General features: G+C 41.3%; 1 protein-coding gene across 7 annotated transcripts in view; it reads left to right on the forward strand.

The window, feature by feature from the left end:
* The window catches only part of kif13a (kinesin family member 13A), a 40311-nt gene that overhangs the window by 915 nt on the left and 17091 nt on the right, over window positions 1-22305 (forward strand). For 6 of the 7 annotated variants that reach the window (XM_078253103.1, XM_078253105.1, XM_078253108.1 and 3 more), the window contains exons 3-14: window positions 11774-11786; window positions 14002-14062; window positions 14907-14999; window positions 16157-16337; window positions 18013-18100; window positions 18632-18766; window positions 18896-19008; window positions 19336-19447; window positions 19643-19855; window positions 19990-20100; window positions 20187-20321; window positions 21426-21556. In XM_078253103.1, coding sequence (XP_078109229.1) covers window positions 11774-11786; window positions 14002-14062; window positions 14907-14999; window positions 16157-16337; window positions 18013-18100; window positions 18632-18766; window positions 18896-19008; window positions 19336-19447; window positions 19643-19855; window positions 19990-20100; window positions 20187-20321; window positions 21426-21556 — 1386 coding nt within the window. Of the gene's footprint in view, window positions 1-11773; window positions 11787-14001; window positions 14063-14906; window positions 15000-16156; window positions 16338-16706; window positions 17214-18012; window positions 18101-18631; window positions 18767-18895; window positions 19009-19335; window positions 19448-19642; window positions 19856-19989; window positions 20101-20186; window positions 20322-21425; window positions 21557-22305 lie in introns of those variants that run through there. The other variant, XM_078253110.1, reaches the window with a different exon arrangement.

Genomic DNA, 22305 nt, shown 5'->3' on the forward strand with positions numbered 1-22305 from the left:
CCTGGTTGTAATACAGTAACAGTAACACAGAAGGTTAGCATATAACTATATATACAGTGAGCTCAAATGTCTAAAAATACATCAGAACATTAGACAGCACAAACATGATCCTGATACACATTAATGAGGATAAACTTGCAAACTTGTATCTTGAATCTTGTATTTATTTACATAAATGCCAGTAAATAAAAGCAGTAGACAAACAGGAATGCTCTGCTGCTGCTGAGGACATGATGTCTGTCACCCACCTGCTTGAAACATGATATTATGTTATGTAATTCACATGAACTTTCCAATACCAATCACCCCAGCCAGCATAATAATATTACACTCATATATCTGATGTTGAGTTTCAAGGCCAGGGCAGGTGGTTGAGCATGTGGACGCCGGTTAGACGGTTAGGAACAGATTAATGTCGAACTAATTTCACTTATGTAGCATTCAAAGAGGTGTCAGACCACACTGTATCTGTTTTTTAACTGGCAAGATGCTGCACACTTTTATCGGGCGTTTTTATGGCGAAAAAGTGGAAAAAAGCTGCGACAAAAAGAAAAGCTAAGCATCCTTTAATGTATCACACTGCCTGCGCAGTGAAGGTCAGCAAAAAAAGCTGCAGTTTCTGCTGGCTTGTGAGCTGACATGCTTTCAGATTGTAATGAGGCGATCACACACAAAATGTAGGCTAATGATGACCCTTTGCTTGGGAAGTCTTTGAAATGGCATGCCTGATACAGTAGAAACGCTCAGAGATGTATACATATTTCACCCATTATAGTTAAAGTTGTTTTCTACAGTTTTGCGCTTGGTTTTGCTCTCATCTGCTGTTGGTGTTACACATGATTAAACAGCTGACCTATTTACCCACAGGCGCAAATTAATCTAATAGGATAGCTACTCAATTAGAAAAAAAAGACTATTTGTTTGTTCTTTTGATTTATCACTGAAATAGTGTCAGCATCTCTTCTGGCTACAGTAAAAAGTCCACAGTGTGATTGCTAAAATGAAGGCAAATACATGCCACAGTCAAGGCCTTTCTCATGGCCCACGTCCAGTCTTGTTAAAGTGTAACACTTTTTAAGCATTAAATGGTAATGAGCTCGCTCCCCCACACATTAACCTGTATTTAAGGCAATTATCAGAACAGAAATTGCCACACAATGGCACCGTTCCAGCCAATTAAACAAATCACCCTCAAAGCTAACATATGTTGGAACGGCATACATAACAACAGAACATAAAGCTGTCATGGGTGAGAGGTCAGAGGAACGACGTGAGTGGTACAGATATTCACAGTGACAACATCTGCAATATTTTCTCATTTAAGTGATTAGTGTGTGGATCTGATGCCAGATTAACTTTTATTTTAACTGGATTTTATCACTTGTAATTCATAAGGTAGTACATTCTGTAACTGTAAAGTGACTTCAGTTCAGTTTGGTTTTATTATGTCACATTTCTTTTCTGTAGTTTAGTCCAGGCATATAATTACTTGTTAACATTTCAATGCTAGTGCTGTGTGTGTGTGTGTGTGTGTGTGTGTGTGTGTGTGTGTGTGTGTGTGTGTGTGTGTGTGTGTGTGTGTGTGTGTGTGTGTGTGTGTGTGTTTTGGGTCTCTGTGTTTAGGCTGCCATGGTTTTCTTAAACCATATAATTTCCCTCTCTGCTTCTTATGGAGCCGCAGAAGGGGATAACCTGATCACGACAACTTTGCCTTGTTTCGAAGACACCTGTTCCTGTGTATCCGATTTAGTGGGTATAAGGATGCCGAATATGGCTATAGGGCAGGGATCATGGGAACTTTTTCTCTGTCATGGGAATGCTCGGGCACAGCCTCAAAGAGGAGACAGCAGTAATAGATATTTTTATGATTACTTCTTTGGCTGTAGATAGATTTTGAAGTATGAGATTTAACAATGGAAAACAAATTACATAATGTTGTTTGTATTGTAGTAAAACTCTTTTTGCCCCGATAATTTTGCGCAATACCTAAAAATACTACATATGACCATCTGATGAGAAATGAAGTCTCTTGTGAGGTGAACCTGGAGCCACTTTCATGTTGGATAATCAGTTAGACATTTAAAACTTTTCAGATTGTGTCTGAATTTTAATCAGGTTTTGAAGAGACCACGCATGGCCATGAAAACATGCCAGTCACCTAAAGAATTTGAAGAAATATAAGGGATTTCCTTTGATGGCTAAGCCTCATTCTTTGCACCGCTGAGCATTAATGCAACACTCGTGACCCACAGCCCCCTCTCCTATTTCCCTGAGAAATGAACAATAATCTCTGTAGTGGGCAAATGAAACATGGATTGTGACTCCAGGGCGACAGGTTAAGTTTCCCAAGTTTAATCTTTCATCTGCATGTTGAGTTGGCACGAATGGCAGTTTTGAAATGGGAATCTGGGAGAGTAGTTTTGTTTTCACGTGCCAGTCTGCTCTCCTTTGGGGTTTAGGCACAATGAATGTGGGGGTGGAGAGGCAGAGAAATACCTGAGGCTGCTGTCTGCAAAGGGATTGAGTGGTGGAGCATCATGACAAGAAAATACCCTCCGACTCACACAATAGGGCCATATCTTATACATCTATCGTGCCCCAGCATGTCCGTCAACGTGCAACAATTAAATACAGGGCCATCGAGTTTGTCAAGTCCTCTTTATGTAAATCCCCCTTTTTCTGCACATTTCAGTCTAAATGCACAGAGTTGTGTTCAAAGCCAAAAGTTAACCACAGCTAACTTTTTAGAGAGGCGGTTGTGAGTCTGGATTATGTCAGAAAAAAGTATTTTATTTTCCTTTCATTGTAGCTAACTAAAACATGATCAGTGGAAGTATGTCTTTATCTGATAATGTCCGTAACCAAACTTATAATTTCCGCTCTAATCTCTTCCTTATCACTAATGGTTACAAGAGCTCAATTGGGTTTATCTCAACTTGACTGAGTTGTCTTGAATACTTGGCGTGTGGAGACCATCTTCAGTAAAAAATCGTGCCATCGTAGTCTATGACTACTTCTTGTACTGTGCTTGCTCAACTTTTCAAATTATCCTGTACAAATATATTTTGAAGTATGTTCAAATACAGCTGTGTGGTTAGGTTCTCCAGGTCTTTTTTCTCACAAACTTAAAGGTAAAATTCTGCTGTTTAAAAGAAATTGTTTAACATTTTGGGAAATTTGCTCATTTGCTTCATTAGATGAGAAGGTTGATACCACTCTCATTGTAGAGAGGGGTATCAATCTTCTCATGTTAAGGACTCTTTACAGTCGCCGTTCCAGACCTGTCGCATGTGACGTCAAAATGATGTAGATCTCACTGGCGCGCCAGGATTTAAAATGTGCGACCAGAGGTCATGCACCACTCTATTTTTTTCAGCAGCGCACGACAAAGCGGAAACAGCATGGACAAGTTTTAGGGTAACCGGATGCCAGGACTCTCAGAGTGACTGCAAGTCTCTCTTGTACAGTAAACTTACTGGATTAAGATGAGTTCTTTTATGGTGAATGAAAGGCTTGATCCGACGAAGTAGGTCATCCAATCGTTGTGCAGACATGAAGTATTCAAAGTGCTTCTCTTCTTCTCTTCGCCATTGTTTACCTTTTTCTTCTTCTTCTAGTCCATAGAAATAGCAAAGTCGGTAGCCTTTCCTCAGTTGCGCCACCTCTGTTCAGGAGAAGACTGCAAATAGTGTCGCGACCACCATGCGCGGGTACAAGTAGTTATGGCGCTCCGATGACGTCACACTGGCGCACGACAGGTCGGGAATGGCGAGTATACTGGACGTCTTACTCTCCGGAAGTAAATAAATGTTGAACTATTCCATTTAAATTTGATTGTATTCTCTTTGACAGTCTTTCCCTGATGACCTCCAGAGACCAACCCAATGTGGTCAACGTGTGTTTTGTTAAGGCCTTTACAGATAGCATCTAATGATGTTAGTCTGTTTGCTAATCCTTATGATACATAGAAGTCATATCTGTTAAATAAAGGTGTTGAGTAGACATGACAGTCTCCCATGTTGTCAAAGTTTTGGAGGTTGGTCACATTTTCTCTCAGGTCACATTATGACCAAGTGCCATCATGCTTTCCAAAACAAGCCTTTTACTGAAAGACAATGCTGCATTGTCTAATGACTGCTCTCAGGAATGTTGCCTTTGTCTTTCCATTTTGCTCCCTAATCAACCTTTCCATTCAGTAAGATGTTGTTCTCAGAGTTAGTTTGCCTAAAATACGCACTCAGCCTTAACTTTTCTCTGTAAGGCTTAATTCATGGGTGCCTGGAGGAGAAAGTGTTGTGTGTCGCTGATAAAACGATTGTATTCCCTTGAGGATTGTTCCCTGTTTGTTTAGAGGGTGGGACATTGTTTACATCTTGATCCGGAATTGAGAAAAGGTGGCGCCCCCCCTTTGTCAAGCCTGTGTCTCATTAATTTCAGATGTGGCTGTTCATTCTGAGGGCAGCCTGTGAAAATACACTCATGGACATTTCTTCCATAACGATTCTGGTTTTCCTTCTTGCATAATTCTCTCAGATGATGCCTTTTTGAAGTTTTGAAGCCAGCTTGTTGTGTTTACATGAATTTAATGTCATGGTGGGATTTATTTTGGACTTTCTCTGAGTCTCAATCGGGAGAAGTAGAGCCAGGCAACATTAACAAAAGCTTAAAAAATAAGGTTTTAACTCATCTCTGTCTGGAAAGAAATACTCATCAGAAATGCTCATTAGATTAATTATGTTTAAGCACATAATTCATGTAAACATCAATTTGGTACATTTGTCTTTGCATTTTATGACTTTTGTCATATGTTTTGAGTTCCTGAGCAGCCCCCAGCACATGCAGTCAGATAAGTGACATCTAGCACGCAGAGGAGGTGTGTCCTGGTAGTAAATGTGTCACTTTATATTCCCTGGGATGAAAGCCTTACCATATTGAACAAATTGATGAACTTCACTTCTTTCTGGTTTGTTTGTTGCCTTTGAAACTAACCAGATTTAAGGCTTTAGAGCAGATGTGGTCAGTATCTCTCTCTGTGTTTAAGCATACACAGCCTGCTGCTGACCCAGCTTGTCACAATGGTGTCAGAAATGCCAGAGGGGATTAAATTAGACCCTGCCTGCATCATATGTTTGTTAACATTTGTTATGGAAACTTCGAAAGGCCCAGATAGAAGTCAGTCTGAGCATCATGTGCTCTGCTGATGGCAGTGCTGTAGCTGTTTTTTAGATCCTGGCTTTCATATTGGAACTTTGACTCATGAGGATGGTAGGTTGTCTCGACTCCATGTTTACCACTGTTGCTTAGTGACAGCAGTTGCCAAGTTACAGAAACATTCCAGAGTTATGTTGATGACCTAATGAGTGATATCCCCCACCACCCCGAATATTTTCATAGGAAGCTAATTTTAGCCTTTAGAACAATGACCCATGGACACATGACAAGACCAGTGGTGGAATGTAACAAAGTACGTTTACTAAAGTACTGTACTTAACATGGGTATTTCCATTTTATTCTACTAGTACCTTATACTTCTGCTCCACTACAGTCCAGAGGGAAATATTGTACTGTTTACCACATTTATATAACATGTGTAGTTACTTTTAGAATATAAGACATTGTTAAAGATTAAATTAGGGGTGACCTCTTACAGTACAAAAAAGTCTAGTTCATTGTCACATTTCAGGTTTTAGCAGCTCCTCTGAAGAGACTTTTCCTCTTTAAACTTCTCACATGGTTTCATTGAAATACTTGTTCAATTTATCAATTATTTCTAATAGTCATTTCACAACCCCTCACATTTATCTTTTGAGTTTTTGCAGGGGCACCACTAGACTAAACTACCAAACTGTATATAAAGTAGTTCTAGCTACTACAGTAAAATGATGCTTCATTATTAATATGTAATTCGTCATGACAAGTCACAAAGTCACAAAAATTTTTCTGCAAAACACTTTTATTTTAAATGCAGGACTTTTACGTGATACTTGTAATGGAATATCTTTACATTGTGGTATTGAAACTTTTACTTCAGTAAAGGATCTGAGTACTTCTTCTGCCACTGGCCAAGACCTTGCATACTTAGAGTAGATATGGTACGTAATAAAGCTGAAGAAGCTCCAGAAATTGTTTGTATATCAGAAGTCACAGTTCGCTGTCTCAGTAGCTTGTATCAATCCAAGCCACACCTGTTTCTGTCATCAGCAAGCCAACTTCCTTTAGTTCTGTTTTTTGAATACTTCTGAATGTACTGTATGTAAACCTCTGACGTCAACCACTTGTCATCTTTACTTTTTACTAATTACTAATGCTAATAAAAGTGACAGCCTGCTCTGCTCATCTTACATTAAGCCAAATGCTTCCTTGGAATTGTCTTGGGTGTGATTGGTCAGACAAGAGACCCACCCTCCCTTACTCCAACTTTGAGCTTGGTATTTTACTGCTCTCTCCTGTCTGTCTGTGCAGCAGGGTGACCTCTGCTTTGTGTGGGTGGGGGCCGACGTGTTCAGTTCTAAACATACTGGAGGACCATCTGAAATATTAGCTCGTCGCCTGTGAGAGCACAGTGTACTGCAACCCAACACTTTTACACACACACACGCACGCGCGCGCACACACACACACACACACACACATGCAGGCGTGCACACGTACACACACATAGCTCTAAACGTTGTGTTTGGCTTTGAAGCTTGTTGAATTGTAATTATCTGTGTGTTGTAGTGTTATAGTGTGTTGCCAGCCAAACAGCGGAAAGATTCATATGTGCTGTCAAAGGGAGGTGAAAGGGAGACACAGTTTCAGCAACAGATCAGAAAGAGGAATTTGAATCTTTGGGGGGTGTAACTGTGAAGTACTATGTTTGTGAGTGTGTGTGTGGGCAGGGCAGATGAACGTTGTGAATGTCATTTTAATGGGGGGGTGCACCTCAACTATGATTATATCATCAGAAACTCTTGCAAAGCCTGCTAAATCACACTGATGAATCCGACAAAGTATCCTTCATGCATTGGAAAATCGGGAGCTACAACATTGTGTTTATAGATTTGGATTTATTTCTTTTCGATATGATTTAAAAACTATTTTTCTGTGCTGTCAATCCCTAAATTTCAGAAGATAACATCACGTACATCACTTCTGGTGAGATTCAATTAAATGATACATTAAAAATGTGAAATATCTATTAGTCTGATACCTCTGTAGGGTTGGGCATGCAATGTAATTAAAATTTTTTAGGGTAGATAGATGCTTCTGTAGGTGGATGACATAGTAGATTAATCTGTTGTGTTGCCTACTGGGGTAGAAGACTGCAGTTTTCAGTGGCATAATAACCCAGTGGCCTTAATCCTTCACCATGACCACGGGGGGGGGGGGATTCCAGTGCAGCTCACCCACTCTTCATACCTTCCTTTTGGGCACCAGCATACATGGTTCTGAGATGCAAAAGATGCCATGTTTTCAACATTCATGTGTGATCTAAATTAATTTGACCATCAACAATGAATTAAAAAACAATTACAGGTGGATTCTGAGGAGGTATTTCTTTCTAAAAGTGATAAGAAATAAGAATTTAATAAAGAAGAAACAAAAATGTGCTCTCTGTCTGCCACGACACAGAATCAGTGAGGGGGAGAATCATAGTAATGTGAGAGGCCGATGTCCACCCTCGGCCAAGTTGAAATCATTCATGGGTGCCTTGGCACCAGGTAGCTGGAGGCGTGGGAGCCTGAGCGTGCCCTTGATGACACACACATTGAGGCACGCAGAACCAGCCCCCCATAGACTTCAGCCATGCCCTGCTGGGTCTGCAGTGTCCGCCTGCATCTGCCTCTGACGGAGGGGGAGGGGGGAGTATCTGATGCTATCTGGCACTTCTATGCCATACATCTGTGTCACACACTTGGTCAACCACAACACAGCCTTTAATAAGCCCCCGAGCAATAACTTGGCATGCATGCTGATTATTAAATAAATGGCCCGCATTTAATTTTTTATGCCCGTGCTTGAATCCTTTGGAGCTGCACCGTACAGCATTTGTGACTGAGCTGCCACCGGTATCATTTCTTGTATATTGCATTGCAACTATTTTCTTAATCAATTCATTGTTTCAGTCATTTGTCTTTGGTTCCAGCATTGAGGATTTATGTCTTTGTCATATAGGCTATAACAATAACTGAATATCTTTGGGGTTTAGAGAGCTGCTTGGACAAAACAAGCACTTTGAATACATCACCTTCGACTCTGGGAAATTGTACAGTAATAATACTGTCAGTTTTTTAACTCTTTTGTGACATTTTATAAAAAACAACTATTAATTGAAAAATCAATTCACAGATTAAACGATAATGAAAATAATTGTTATTTGCGGAGCTAAACAATTACATGCAACACCCACTGTATTGAAGGTAACAGAAAGTGCAACAAAATGGTTTGGTTCTGTTCTACCAGTTGAGCATGTTTTACAGTCTCAATTAATAGATTTTGACCATAATACCTTGGAAAATACAAGATTCTTTGCAGTAACTAGTAATGATAAATGTTATTGCGTAAAACAATAAAGGATTTAAATAAGCAAATGTAGAGGACATTGCTTTTTACAAGCATAGTACAAAACTGCTAAGAAGGTTGCAGATTTCTGTGGCGATTAAAGAGATTATGTCCAAAGCAGAGTGGGAGAACTGGAGCCTAATGTAACTTATTAAAGGGGGAGGTAGGGGAATACACTATTCCATGAATTACGGATGCACCGAATCCAGATTTTTGGGGTTCGGCCGAATACCGAATCCACTGGTTAAGATTCTGCCGAACCCGAAACCGAACCAAATCCTACTCCCATCCTCAGTCCATTAACACAGTAAACACATTAATGAAGTAAACAATGTCCACAGCCTCTAAAATAGTTAAATGTGTAACCAAGGGTTTCTTATATCGTCTAGACTCAGGTTTGGCTTTAAAACAAAGACAGGCTTCCAATGCCGGAACCAAGACGGCACTGCACGTCTCACTTTATTCCACCCCAACACAGTCAACCGTCAGAAAATACAACACTTTATTCACTTCCATTTTTTCCCATCACAATAAAAGCTGTATGTTTACTGTAACTTCCTTTTAACCTTCAACTGAGAGATTACACAATAAAATACCGTACAAATGTAACCACTTAATGTTGAATTCACATGTTCTTTTCACGTCGTAGGAAAGCACATTGCTATCGCCAGATGAGTGACAATTTTGTTTTCGCTAACCAGTGTATGATGAAGGCATGTTGGGTGGGTGAAATTAGAAAGCTAACGTTAGCTAACGAGCAGCAGTCGCTCCGCTCCCACTGTAGGGAGACTCAGAGAGAACGGCTGACAGCCCGGGAGAGGCTGTCTAGTTAACACAAGTTTTTAGCTGTGACTGTCCTTCCTTGCCGTACCTGGGGTTGCTGCGTTTTGGCTGCTGTCTGTAGATTCCTTCATACGCGGCTCGTATTCTTTCAGATGTTTCATGCGCAATGTTTTGGCAGCGGCGATGTAGTGTGTTGTTTGGGGTCCTTGCCACCGTGGGACAGGTCGGCATTGCGGGTTGGGCGTGTGGCTCGGCTTGGGTAGCTTTCTTTTGGCTGGGGGTGCTGCCGGGCGGCACTTTTTCTGCCCGCGAGTTCCATTTTCACTTTCTCACAGCCAACTGCATTGAACAGTCCACCTACATTACGTCGACCAGCGTAGCGCACGCTAGGGTTCGGTGGAAAATAATTTGAAGGTTCGGCCGAAACCGAACCCTGGATTCGGTGCATCCCTACCATGAATACAAGAATGAAATTAAGTCCATTTTTGGAATGAGACTTTCTGAGGAAATTGTAGCTCTATGAAATTCTAAATAAAGCCAGTCTGAAACAGTTCCCCCCATTGTTTTGTTCATCATACCCGGTATACCATATACAGTACATACAGTATAAGGCACAATGAGCAACAGCCACCAAACCACTGCAGCAGCTCTTCAGTAGAGTTAGTTTCTTCTGCTAAAGAGTCTAGACTGCATGCATTCCATAACTGCATGTCTTTTGTCTCCACATTTGGTGTGTGTGTGTGTGTGTGTGTGTGTGTGTGTGTGTGTGTGTGTGTGTGTGTGTGTGTGTGTGTGTGTGTGTGTGTGTGTGTGTGTGTGTGTGTGTGTGTGTGTGTGTGTGTGTGTGTGTGTGTGTGTGTGTGTGTCTTTCCGGTCTTGTATCTGTTGTCCTTTTGTTCTCCATAGGAATACATCTGTTCTCTGTATTTGTCCGTTTATCATTCTTCGCAGGGCTGTGGCTGCTGTCCGTCTATTTGTTGTCATAACTCTCCCACGTTTTTCTTTCATCTTTGACATCACTTTGTAGCAACACTGACATTTGAAGATTTTTTTTTTTTACCTTTCAAGTTAGCATGCATTAGGTCAGTGGTCCTTGATCACACTTACTTGTCTGCCCATAGGAAGTCTAAGATGTGTGCTCCTTGCTGTCTGATGCTGATACATATCTCATAGCTCATCACGGACATCCCCGCTCTGCTCTGCCCGACCGGAGGACGGGGCCCTGCTGCAGTCTTTGTCTGCTCTGATTGAGACCCAGTCACAGTGGTAGTCAGTGGCCCAGATTCAGATTAAGGCTATGAACCCAAACAAGGCCTTTTTCCTTTTATTCCTCTACATACTCTCTCTCTTTCTGTCCCTCATCATAATGAGCTTGAGCCTGAGTATAGTTATTAATGGCCTGGGTAGAGTCCTCAAAGGAAATCTGTTCATAATTCGTACCTTTAATTTTGTATAATTTGATACTTAAGATGGAAATAAAAGTGCAGAAGAGTATTCTTTCTTTTTTCTTTTCGTGCAGCTCTCCAGGCATGCTATTGTAGGTGACTCAGCTCAGTTTGTGTGAGACACTTTGCTGCAGTGTTTCAGTCTTGCCCTGTATTAGTTACTGTGTGAAGGTGATGCCCACCTCTGTCTCTGTGCCAGGAGAAGCCTGCAGGAGGGATCTGCTGACTGTTGAAGGACAGGACTGTGGCAGATGTAGAAGCACTAGGGTGGTGTATAGGTTGCAATGCATCATACTGCAACATGCATGTGCAGAAAATAATAATTTCCTCGCCATGTATTATAATGGATGTAACATTTGTTTGGACTTGAATGTTATAGTTCTGCTTTGGGGAATTCCCTCGCCAGTTAAGATAATAATCCTACATAACTTAGTGCCATATATATTACCCTTTTGTCCTTAGTTCCGGCAGTGGCTTATGCTGAGAGTGGCTTCCCCAACCTGGCCTCTCTGTTAAGTCCACAGGCATAAGAGCTATTTACTCAACAGAGTCAGTGGGACATTGAATCCTAAATCTCTTCCCTTCCTCACGCTCCAATGGCCCAATTATGAACCCAATCACAGCAGCACCTACCACCAGGAAACGCCCCTGTGTGCAAGTGAATGAATGAGTGAATAAATGAGGGAAGGAGTGAATAAAGAAGTCACACCAGGAATTTGAGAAATGTAGAAAGTTAGAAAGGAGTCTGAGGTTTCATAACAAAAAAAAGTTGTTTTGGTTTCAATGCACATATTTCAGTTCAGAAAAGCTGTTTGTGTCGACACAGACACTGGGAAGTTTCCTACTGTGAGAAGTGCAGCTGCATCTTACTGAGTGTGAACATGTTCTGACTGTTAAATTGTGTATCAATGCTAACCATTTCTTTCTCTCTCTGTCTTTTTTCTGCTTCACCCGCCATGGGTTTCTTCTGTTTATGATGGATTGCCCGTCTCATTCAACAGGAAACAATCTAAGGTATGTAAGTTCAATCTGATTCAATCAGAAATAGTCATCTGTAGGGACTTCTCACTGACTGTCCTGTTATCACACATAGTGAAATCATCCAGAAGCAGGATTCTGCACAGGCAACACCATTCCCCTGAGGGGATGGGAATCATCCTGCACAGGTCGATCTACTGTCGTGGCGTTGTTTCTAGGGACATGATTGAGAGTGTTTTAATAGTTTGGTTGGTCAGCAGGAGCCGGATAGATGTCCGTGTGAATGTGTCAGCGCTCTAAGATCTCGTGAACACCCACAAAGGCTCTACAATGAGAAAGGGATGAGCGCGGACACTGGGGCAGTGTGTGTGCGCATTCAAAGCTGCATTGTTGGAGTGCACCCCCACCTCCCCCCTTGACAACATTGTGGTGACTAGCTCAGAGATGTTTCACACACCAGGGACGGGCTTTGTGCTCAGTGCACTCGGCCGCTGATGGGACCGGGGGAGCGTTAGTGCGGGCCACAGGCGTGCGTGGTCTCTGGGGGCCTGTGAACCTGAGTTACCCTGTAATACCCTTCAGCTAGACGAGCACGTGGCTGTCTGCTAAGTTATAGTGGCACTCAAATTAGTCTCCCTGCATTCTAAAGGGTAAACGGAGGTTGCAATCCAATCACGTTTGACCAGTTTTCATCCAAGAAATGACAAAAAGGGCATTGTGCTTCTCAGCTTCATCATTATTTACACTGCTGATTAATAGTAATTGTCCAATCATGAACAATTTGTTGCACAGTCACACCCTCAGGCTGGACAGAGACAGACCAGAGGAGATTGAAGCCCTAGTTACCAAACCAGCTCTAATTGAGAATGATGGCACTTTTGTTCCTCTGAATGGCACCCACTCACTTGTCTGAAGTCACAAGAGGAGGTCTTTCTTTCAAAGCATTCAGTGATCTCAGTGCTTCCCATGATGACTGTGCTACCAGTGGTTCCCTGGCCAATAGCCCTTATTATGATTAGAAGGGAGTTCGATTATTTGGGGTATTTGTATAGGGGAAAGTGCTTTGGCAGAGCAGCAGCAGCAGTGCGCTGAAAGCCAGGAGTAGTAATGTGCAGCAGTGTTGTGCTTGCACTGCAGGATGACAGTGCAGGAACAATTGTTGAACATGGAAGAAATGTTAGCAAACAAGTGTCTGAGCTACAGTGAGTTGCAGAAAAACAACATGAAGGAAAATAACACAAAATAAGCCACAAGATCAGAATTAAGTGCAATTATAAAATCATCAATAAACCTTATAATGCAGCCATGTAAAATATTTCATCCAAGAAACAATCTAAATGGCACCTTAAAACAACCCAAGAGCGGCCTCAAACCATAAATCAGGAAAGAGAAAGCACATAGTTTCTGCAGCAATAATTTGAAATCACAGAGAGACACCACAGACACATAATTTTAGATTTAATTGCAGAAGGTAGGGAGGGAGCAGCGTACATAAAAGCTCTATTACCTAGTTCAATGTGGACTTTGGGAAGTTATATATCTCCTATCAACATGGCCAGAGTGTTTTGAACAAGCACATATGAAATATAAATGAGAGATTTCTATACTAATTAATTGAAACTGCTCAAAGGAGAAGTTTAAGATGGGTGTGGATCTGCAGCGTATACATTAACAGGAGCTGTTCTGTCTGTCAGGAGGTGAATGAGGCCACTGCTCTTTCCCAGAGAGCATCCTCTCTGTGTGTTATCCATCCATGGCTCATGCAGGTGCCTGGGGGACACAAAGAGTCTCTGCTGCTGAAGCCTGTGTTGTAACTTGTGAGACCCAGCGCTGAGGGCTGAGAGCCAGCCTGCACCACCCAGCTACGGCCCCGTTTCCTTGGAGACGAGGGTCACCGGGTGCTGGAATTTCTTCTGGGGAGCGCTGACCCTGATTTATGAATTCATTTAACTCCAGCCACTATGACAAAACTCGGCGCAGCTAACAGTGGATTTGTGCAGACAGTCATGGCGCGGTCTTAACGAGCATTACCTCGAACAATACTCAGTTAGACTTCATCTTACTCACTCAGACAAGTTTAGTCCTGCTGATTTACTGCAGGGTGGCATGGAACGGCGCAATAAGCCTGTTTTTTTTAGTACCACAAAAGAAGTAAGACCACTACTAAGATCAGGTTGTGTTGTACTGTACATGCTTGGACAAGTGTGAGAAGAAGTGTGTGTTTATACTCCCTGTGCTTACTCCTCTGCAGGTGTTCGCTTTTGACCACTGTTTCTGGTCCATGGATGAGTCCAACGTTCCCAAATATGCTGGTGAGTCATACTTTAAATGCTGAAACTGATCCTTTACTCATCGCCAAAGAACTCAAATCACGTGTCCATGTAAAGACATGCTGAGCTTTGTGCAGCAATAGAGCAGGGAAACTCCCTACTTGATGGAAAGCTGTTTTTGCATCATGCAAAGCAAAGCACAGTGAGGGCAGACACGGTCATTTGCGTTTTGAGAGAACACATTCAAATATCCAATTGAGTTAGTCGTCTTTGTATTGTCCACCATGTTTATTTTTCTCCAATATATAAAATATTGGACACTTGTATATTGATCATGTACAATAACTAAACCATTGTGCTTATGTTATCATCTACCATTCATTACTCTGAGTGCTCCACAGAAAAGGTTACAGCTACATTTTTTGTAACATTTATAAAAAAGGTTATTACTGCCAGTCCAGGGCAGATTTACATAATCATTTTACATATTTTCCTTGTCATATCGCTCTCATTTTGTGATGGAAATGTAATGATTACATCTGCTTTGTGCTGAACCGACAAGGCAATCTGTTCAGTGAAGGGCTGCCTCAATGGCCCGGGCCCTGGCTTTATTTAGCTCGTTAAACAGCTGTCCCATTCAACGCGCGCACGACACTGAGCAACACAAGAGATTTATCTACCCAACCCAGCATTTTCCACGCGACCAGACAGGAATCATTTCAGTCATCTTTCATTAATTCTTATTCTTCCTTGTTTATTGGCCCTTGTCGAAACATTTATCTGTGTTAATGTTACTGCACCAATTTAAGGATGCAAACTAGACGACTAGTATTACTTCTATATCTGAATGGTTATCTAATCTCCATGGTGATTCTTTGTCTAAAAGGTCAAGAGGTGGTGTTCAAGTGCCTTGGAGAGGGAATACTTGAAAATGCATTCCAGGGATATAATGCCTGCATATTTGCCTATGGACAAACAGGTAACTAAACATCCAGAGGAAATTTACATTGAGTCACTTTTTGTTGCTAAATCTCTTACATCATGCAGTCTTTGAAGCATTTATAAATAATGAATTGCCTCTATTATACTTAGGTATACTGGCAAGTTGTCTCCAGATGTGTCTGTAGAAAGTTTAAAGAACAGGAAGACTTGTTTTTGTAATCACACTGGTGAATCACTTAACTCGTATCCTTTCTTCACCCTGGATCAAATTAGCTCCTTTATCCCACTTCCTGTCTTAGAGGGAAACACTTGGTAGACAGACACAGCTACTGAAAAGTTTGGAGAGAAGAGCACACATATTTTTTAGTAGCCCTCCGATCACCTGATGTATGAGGAAAAGAAGTAGAAAAAATGAGTCATAATGGGAATTAGAAAAGCACAGAGCATTTAGTTTGCTGTGTCTTAGCAGTCTTGGTCTAATCAAGAACCCTAATTTTAAGCGGTGTATCTGTAGGGATGGGAAAGTTGGTCGGCTGGTTGGTTTGGTCGCCATTTTGGTCCAGACTGAACTATATCATATTTTCTCCTAATGACTTTGATTATCATCTGAGTTATTATACTTTAGCGCCAATATGAGGCTGATGTTTGTGCTTCTGAGTGAATGTCTCAACAACGATTGCCATTACATTTTGTACAGACACTGTGAAGACGCTTTACATGAAGGCGGAACAAGTAACACACAAACAAAACAAGTTCAAATTCATGGTCCCCAGAAGACGAAATACAATAATACTTTGGTTATCCTTTAACATTTTATCTAGCGCCATCATCAGGTCAACATTTTTAATTGTCCAATATTTTGCTTAATGACCAAAACTAATGAAATTCCCACCAGCCTCAGATGAACTTTGTGTTTAGGGCTAAACTACGATGGTGACCATGATAAACATTATACCTGCTACAGCATGTTAGTACCGTCATTGTTAGTTTGTTAGCATGCTGACGTTAGCATTTAGCTACAGCTAAAGTACATGCATGGCTGTAGGCATGTTACAACATGTAGAGACTTTGTTATCTCATGATCATGATATATGACATATGATGTAGCTAAATCGTTTCTGAAATCAAACAGTTAGTGTGCTCAGAGTAGGGACTCGTATTACAATCATGTGTGACTCTGCAATGTCCATCCAGGTTCAGGCAAGTCCTTTTCCATGATGGGGAATGGGGATCAGCCGGGTTTAATCCCTCGGCTCTGCTGCTCGCTGTTTGAGAGGGTCCACAGAGAGGAGAACGAGGGCCATACTTTTAAGGTGGAGGTGTCCTACATGGAGATCTACAATGAGAAGGTCCGTGACCTGCTCGATCCCAAAGGGTGAGTGTGGACGTCTTCTTCAGAGTAAGCACATGTAACCTGCATAGCCTCCCTGATTTTAATTAGCTAATTCATTGTTAATTAACGATGTTAATTAACTTTTGACCTGGGGTGACAGCTGGTTACACAAACTGTGGTGACATTTTCTCATAGCTTTGATTCACTCCAACTCCAGCACGAGCTGTGACCTCTCCCTCAGCTCCCACTTTGTGTTAGTTTAGCGTCTCTGTTTATAGCTCTGTTGTGTCTAGTAGCCTGTATGGGGGACGGTGACAGAATGATGTGAGTAGGAAGCTCAACCCAGTCATTTCCTGCAGAACGGCGGCCAGCATCGTCTTCTGACACTGCTGCATTCTTCGCCTCCATGGTCTGATGTGGGTTGGCAGACAGACTGCAGGGGAGAGCGAACTGTGAAAGAGTGTGTTTCAGGGACATCTGTCAGTGAAGCTGGGAGCAGGAGAGCGGTCAGAGCAGCCTGGGAGCCGAGCCCAAGAGAGGGACTACAGTGGAGTGCACTGTGTGCTGCAGATGTCTGAAGATGCAGCCAGAGTCATTTTGATGGCAACTTCCTCTAACTTATATAACAAGTCTCACACTCTCTTGGTCTATCTGCCGCTGTGATTTTCAGGAGTAAACATTGGCTGTGGTATAGACACGTCAAGTTTAAATAGGATCTCTGTCACACTATGAGTTGGCCGTGGTCTTTCTTGTGGTTGCATCCTCTTGTTTGCTGCAGTGGGTGGTAGATTACTAGAGTGGAGGCAGGGAAGCTGGTTTCTGCCAACATCAGTCGGTCTGTAGCCATGAAGAGGGATTCAGTGACTCACTGACTTACTGATCTATAGGATTTCTCCTCAACACCTGGCGGGCAGCCAGGTGAAGATGAGTTTCAGTTTACCCACCTGCCCCCATCTTGTGAAACACCTAACTACCCTTAGTTTAAGTTTATGACACGGCACATAGGATCGGGAAAGTCTAATCAGCATTTTCTTACAAAATAATGTTTATTCTTCATGTCAACACATACACTATTTGCTCCTGTTTAGTAACACTGTCTCGGCTGATTGAGAAAATTATTTTGCCTTTTTTTAATGCATTTGTGAATGTTTGGAAGGCTGGGGAAGTGAGAGAGTATTTAGAGATGGAGAAATTAAGGCAATTCAGAAACTGTTTTATGTACGTAGTGCCCGTTGATTAACAGTTAATTATTTCAATATTGCCATAACATGCAAGCCATTCCGTTTCCACAAATAGTAATTAATAACAAATGCAACTTTATAAAATGAGAAATCCTGCCAGAGATATTTATGCTATTGAAGTTCTTTTGAATTGCAATTGTTGCCAATAGGAGGCTGTCTTATTTCCCAAAAATGAATTTAAATTACTGTTTCAAGGGAAGCGTAAATGAGTCATAAGAGCTTCTCGAAACCCACCCTGAAGCATTACATTTTCATTCTAGTCAAAGACTCAAGTACAGACGAGATGCTTCTAGCTTCTCAAAGAGATAGTTTATTGAACTGCCATAAGTGCTAAGAGTTTTAAGAGTTTTACATGACAAGGACTGCACTTTTTCTTCTTTCTTTTTGCATGTATGTCCCAAATTGAAATGCTAAATTATTCCTCCCTTTTTCTTCTCTTTCTCTTACTCATTGTGTTGCTTTCATTATTTTTGAAGGAGCCGACATTCCCTGAAAGTTCGGGAACACAAAGTCTTGGGTCCATACGTGGATGGTCTGTCTCAGCTGGCTGTGACCAACTTTGAGGTGTGTCTTTCACCTTTCTGTCATCACACTGTGACCAGAGGCGAAGCTAAATCCAACACTGTATCACTGACCACAGACCTCATATTTCACATACTGTCCACATAGACATGATGTATGTCATCCAGCAGAAATGCCTTTATATCACATCCCCAGTTGTCAAGCCGCTGATTTACATTTGGAATAACCATTATGTTTCATATCCTCCCAAGTGCAGAAACTGTAATGACACATATTCCTGATGTGGTATGTAGTCATGGGATTTCTTGTAGTTTAAATGCCAAGCCTTGGCAGGGTCTTCCTTAATTAAGTTTAAACATCTCCACCCTGTTCCTTCGTGCTCTGCTCTGCCTGATATTAGTGCAGTGGTTTCCCACAGCCTTAGCCCACTGCCTGCTGTGACCCAGCTAAATCAATCAATCAATTTCCTGTTATCTTAATGGTCCATGTGCAAGTTTTACCTAAATCCAGAGAAATGTGTTTAAATTTCCTGCAACGTATGTTCTTTTCTGACCTCACTCTCTATCTTTTTAGGACATTGAGGTGTTAATGTCAGAGGGGAACAAATCTCGCACAGTTGCAGCCACCAACATGAATGAGGAAAGCAGCCGATCACACGGCGTCTTCAGTATCATTGTCACACAAACGCTTTATGATCTACAGTCTGGGGTCAGTCTTGCTGTTCAGCCACTTTCCCGATAAATTGTTCCTTGAATTTACTGAAACTAGTTTGTGTTTATCCTACTTATCTTATCATGGGTCTGACTGACTGTTTGTTCATGTTGTGATGATAAACAGAATTCAGGGGAGAAAGTGAGCAAGATGAGTCTGGTTGACCTGGCAGGAAGTGAGCGAGTGTCCAAGACTGGAGCTGCTGGAGAGAGACTCAAAGAGGGCAGCAATATTAACAAGTGGGTATATTTTTTTGTATGAAAGACATTCAAATGTTTGAAGTCCAATTAACCATTTGACTGGTTAAAGCTGATTGTGTGTGTGTGGCCAGGTTAGCTCAGTTGTTAGAGCGGGCGCACATATGTAGACGTTTATTCCTCAATGCAGCAGCCGTGGGTTCAACTCTGACCTCTGGCCCTTTGCTGCATGTCATTCCCCCTCTCTCTCCCTTTTCATGTCTTCATCAAATAAATGCCCAAAAAAATAATCTTTAAAGAAAAGAAAAGCTGATTGTGTGTGTGTGTGTGTGTGTGTGTGTGTGTGTGTGTGTGTGTGTGTGTGTGTAGGTCTCTCACCACGTTGGGCTGTGTGATTTCGGCTCTGGCTGATCAGTCTGCAGGAAAGGGGAAGGCCAAGTTTGTGCCATACAGAGACTCAGTGCTCACCTGGCTACTAAAGGTTTGACCCACAATTTACCCATATTTATAACTGTCTTGGTTGTTGTAATGATATGTGGTTGTTCTAGGTGCGCTGAAATGTAACTTAAGGTGACCAAAAACTGGCACTGCACTACATGCACTGCGCCATGCATCTAGACCAAAAAGGAAAGATTTAGCAGCTATGTTTTCTTGCAACATGTTTTCTTGTCTTCAGGACAACCTTGGCGGCAACAGCAAGACAGCCATGATAGCCACAGTGAGTCCAGCGGCTGATAACTACGAGGAGACTCTGTCCACGCTACGCTATGCCGACAGAGCCAAGAGAATCGTCAACCACGCCGTGGTGAACGAAGACCCCAACGCACGGATCATCAGAGAGCTCAGGGAAGAGGTGGAGAAGCTCAAAGTTCAACTCTCTCAGGCCGAGGTGAGAGGAGGGATTGGGTGGACCCAAGACGCTCCGAAATTAAATAAATGAATTCATGCCAGACTTGTCATTAATCATACAATGATACAGATTGTACTGATACTGATTTTTTCTCCTCCCATTGTTCCCATCAGTCATTGAAGGCTCCTGAGCTGAAGGAGAAACTGCACGAGTCTGAGAAACTCATTCAGGAGATGACTGTCACCTGGGAGGAGAAACTACGAAAGACAGAGGAGATCGCCACTGTATGCACAACAGTCATAAACAGACTCCAAAATCTCAATAAGCACATTTATACGTACAGTTAAACTGTCATTTTCTTTGTTTACAGGAACGTCAGAAGCAGCTGGAGAGTATGGGCATCTCTCTGGAAACATCAGGGATTAAAGTGGGTGAAGACAAGTGTTTCCTTGTCAATCTGAATGCTGATCCTGCCCTAAATGAGCTACTGGTCTACTACCTGAAGGTAATAGGAGTTTTTACAATGTGATAATGCATTATTCACATTATATCTAGCTGAGATACTACACAGTGCTCACAACCATCGTCACTCTGCTGCCTTAAGTACGTCAGGATTTTACTTATTTGTCCCAGGTGACCACACTGGAAAAATAACATAAACAGTTAAAAGCATTTATGAGGACTTTTCCAGTGTCTGTATTTAATGTATGTGGTTTTATTAACTTCTGAACTTACATCTGTTCCCCTTTAGTTTCAACTTAAGGAGCTCTAAAAGAAGATAAATATACAACCCAAAGAAGCAGACCCATTTTGTTTTAATGGCACCACTAAATAAAATGGAAATTTTGTAGATTTGTAGACAATTGTATGGGTGAAGGCCATGAATGGATGAAAGATCTGTGTGACATGTTGTCAAGTTGTTCATGGCAAATGCTGTATTTATTTGTGTATAGTGGTCACAAATCCAAAACCTCCTCTTAATGGCTAAAGTTTGTACGAAAGCCAGAAAGTTCTCTTAATAACTATCTAATTTTAGGGATAAGTTGCTGCCAAATGCCTTTTAGTCACTTCCTCATTCACTGAGGCCTTGAAACACAGCACATGTGGTGCAGTGATTCAGATGGCACCGTGAGGGCAGAGAAGAGTCCAGTAAGAGACATTGCAATGCACTGAAGTGGAACCAACCAGTTAGTTGGACCTGTAAGAGCACAGGCATGTGAGAAAGCAGCCTGTGCGGCACACAGAACAACAGGCCTTTGTCGGGGTCCTGCAGGCCAGCCTGGCATATCAGTGTGGAATGACTATGGTAATGTGAAATGGGTTAGTTCGCCGCAGGGTAGGACATCCTCTTGAAGCTGGGATGTTTGTTTAACAACGCCCACTCTGCAATGAGAGAGACACATGTTTTTTTTCACTTAGGTCTGATTTTGCTTCAGTTTTATTCTTGAATTTGAAATGTTATGTTTTGCGAATGACAAAACTCTTGTGCAAATTGGTTCAGCAAACAACATTTTGTAGGCTATGACCTAAAAGTTGGAACAATATGTTAGGTGTAATTATTTTCATCTGTCATTATAGTTTCCATAATCTGTCCTCCACTTGTGTGTAGGAGCACACGCGTGTTGGCGCAGACACGTCCCAGGACATCCAACTCTTTGGCATCGGTATCCAGCTGGAGCACTGCGTCCTGGAGCTCTGCCCAGACGGTGATGTCACCTTGATGCCCATAGGGAATGCCAGGTGAACTACAATACAACTACCTCCAACATACTATCTATCTATCTATCTATCTATCTATCTATCTATCTATCTATGTATCTATCTATCTATCTATGTATCTATCTATCTATGTATCTATCTATCTATCTATGTATCTATCTATCTATTTATCTATCTATCTATCTATCTATCTATCTATCTATCTATCTATCTATCTATGTATTTATTTATTTATCTATCTATCTATCTATCTATCTATCTATCTATCTATCTATCTATGTATCTATCTATCTATCTATCTATCTATCTATGTATTTATCTATCTATCTATCTATCTATGTATTTATCTATCTATCTATCTATCTATCTATCTATCTATCTATCTATCTATCCATCTATGTATTTATCTATCTATCTATCTATCTATCTATCTATCTATCTATGTATTTATTTATCTATCTATCTATCTATCTATCTATCTATCTATCTATCTATCTATCTATGTATTTATTTATTTATCTATCTATCTATCTATCTATCTATGTATCTATCTATCTATCTATCTATCTATCTATCTATCTATCTATCTATGTATTTATCTATCTATCTATCTATCTATCTATGTATTTATCTATCTATCTATCTATCTATCTATCTATGTATTTATCTATCTATCTATGTATTTATCTATCTATCTATCTATGTATTTATCTATCTATCTATCTATCTATCTATCTCTATCTATCTATCTATGTATTTATCTATCTATC

This window comes from Sander vitreus, chromosome 6, assembly GCF_031162955.1.
Source record: "Sander vitreus isolate 19-12246 chromosome 6, sanVit1, whole genome shotgun sequence".
NCBI classification, from domain to species: domain Eukaryota; kingdom Metazoa; phylum Chordata; class Actinopteri; order Perciformes; family Percidae; genus Sander; species Sander vitreus.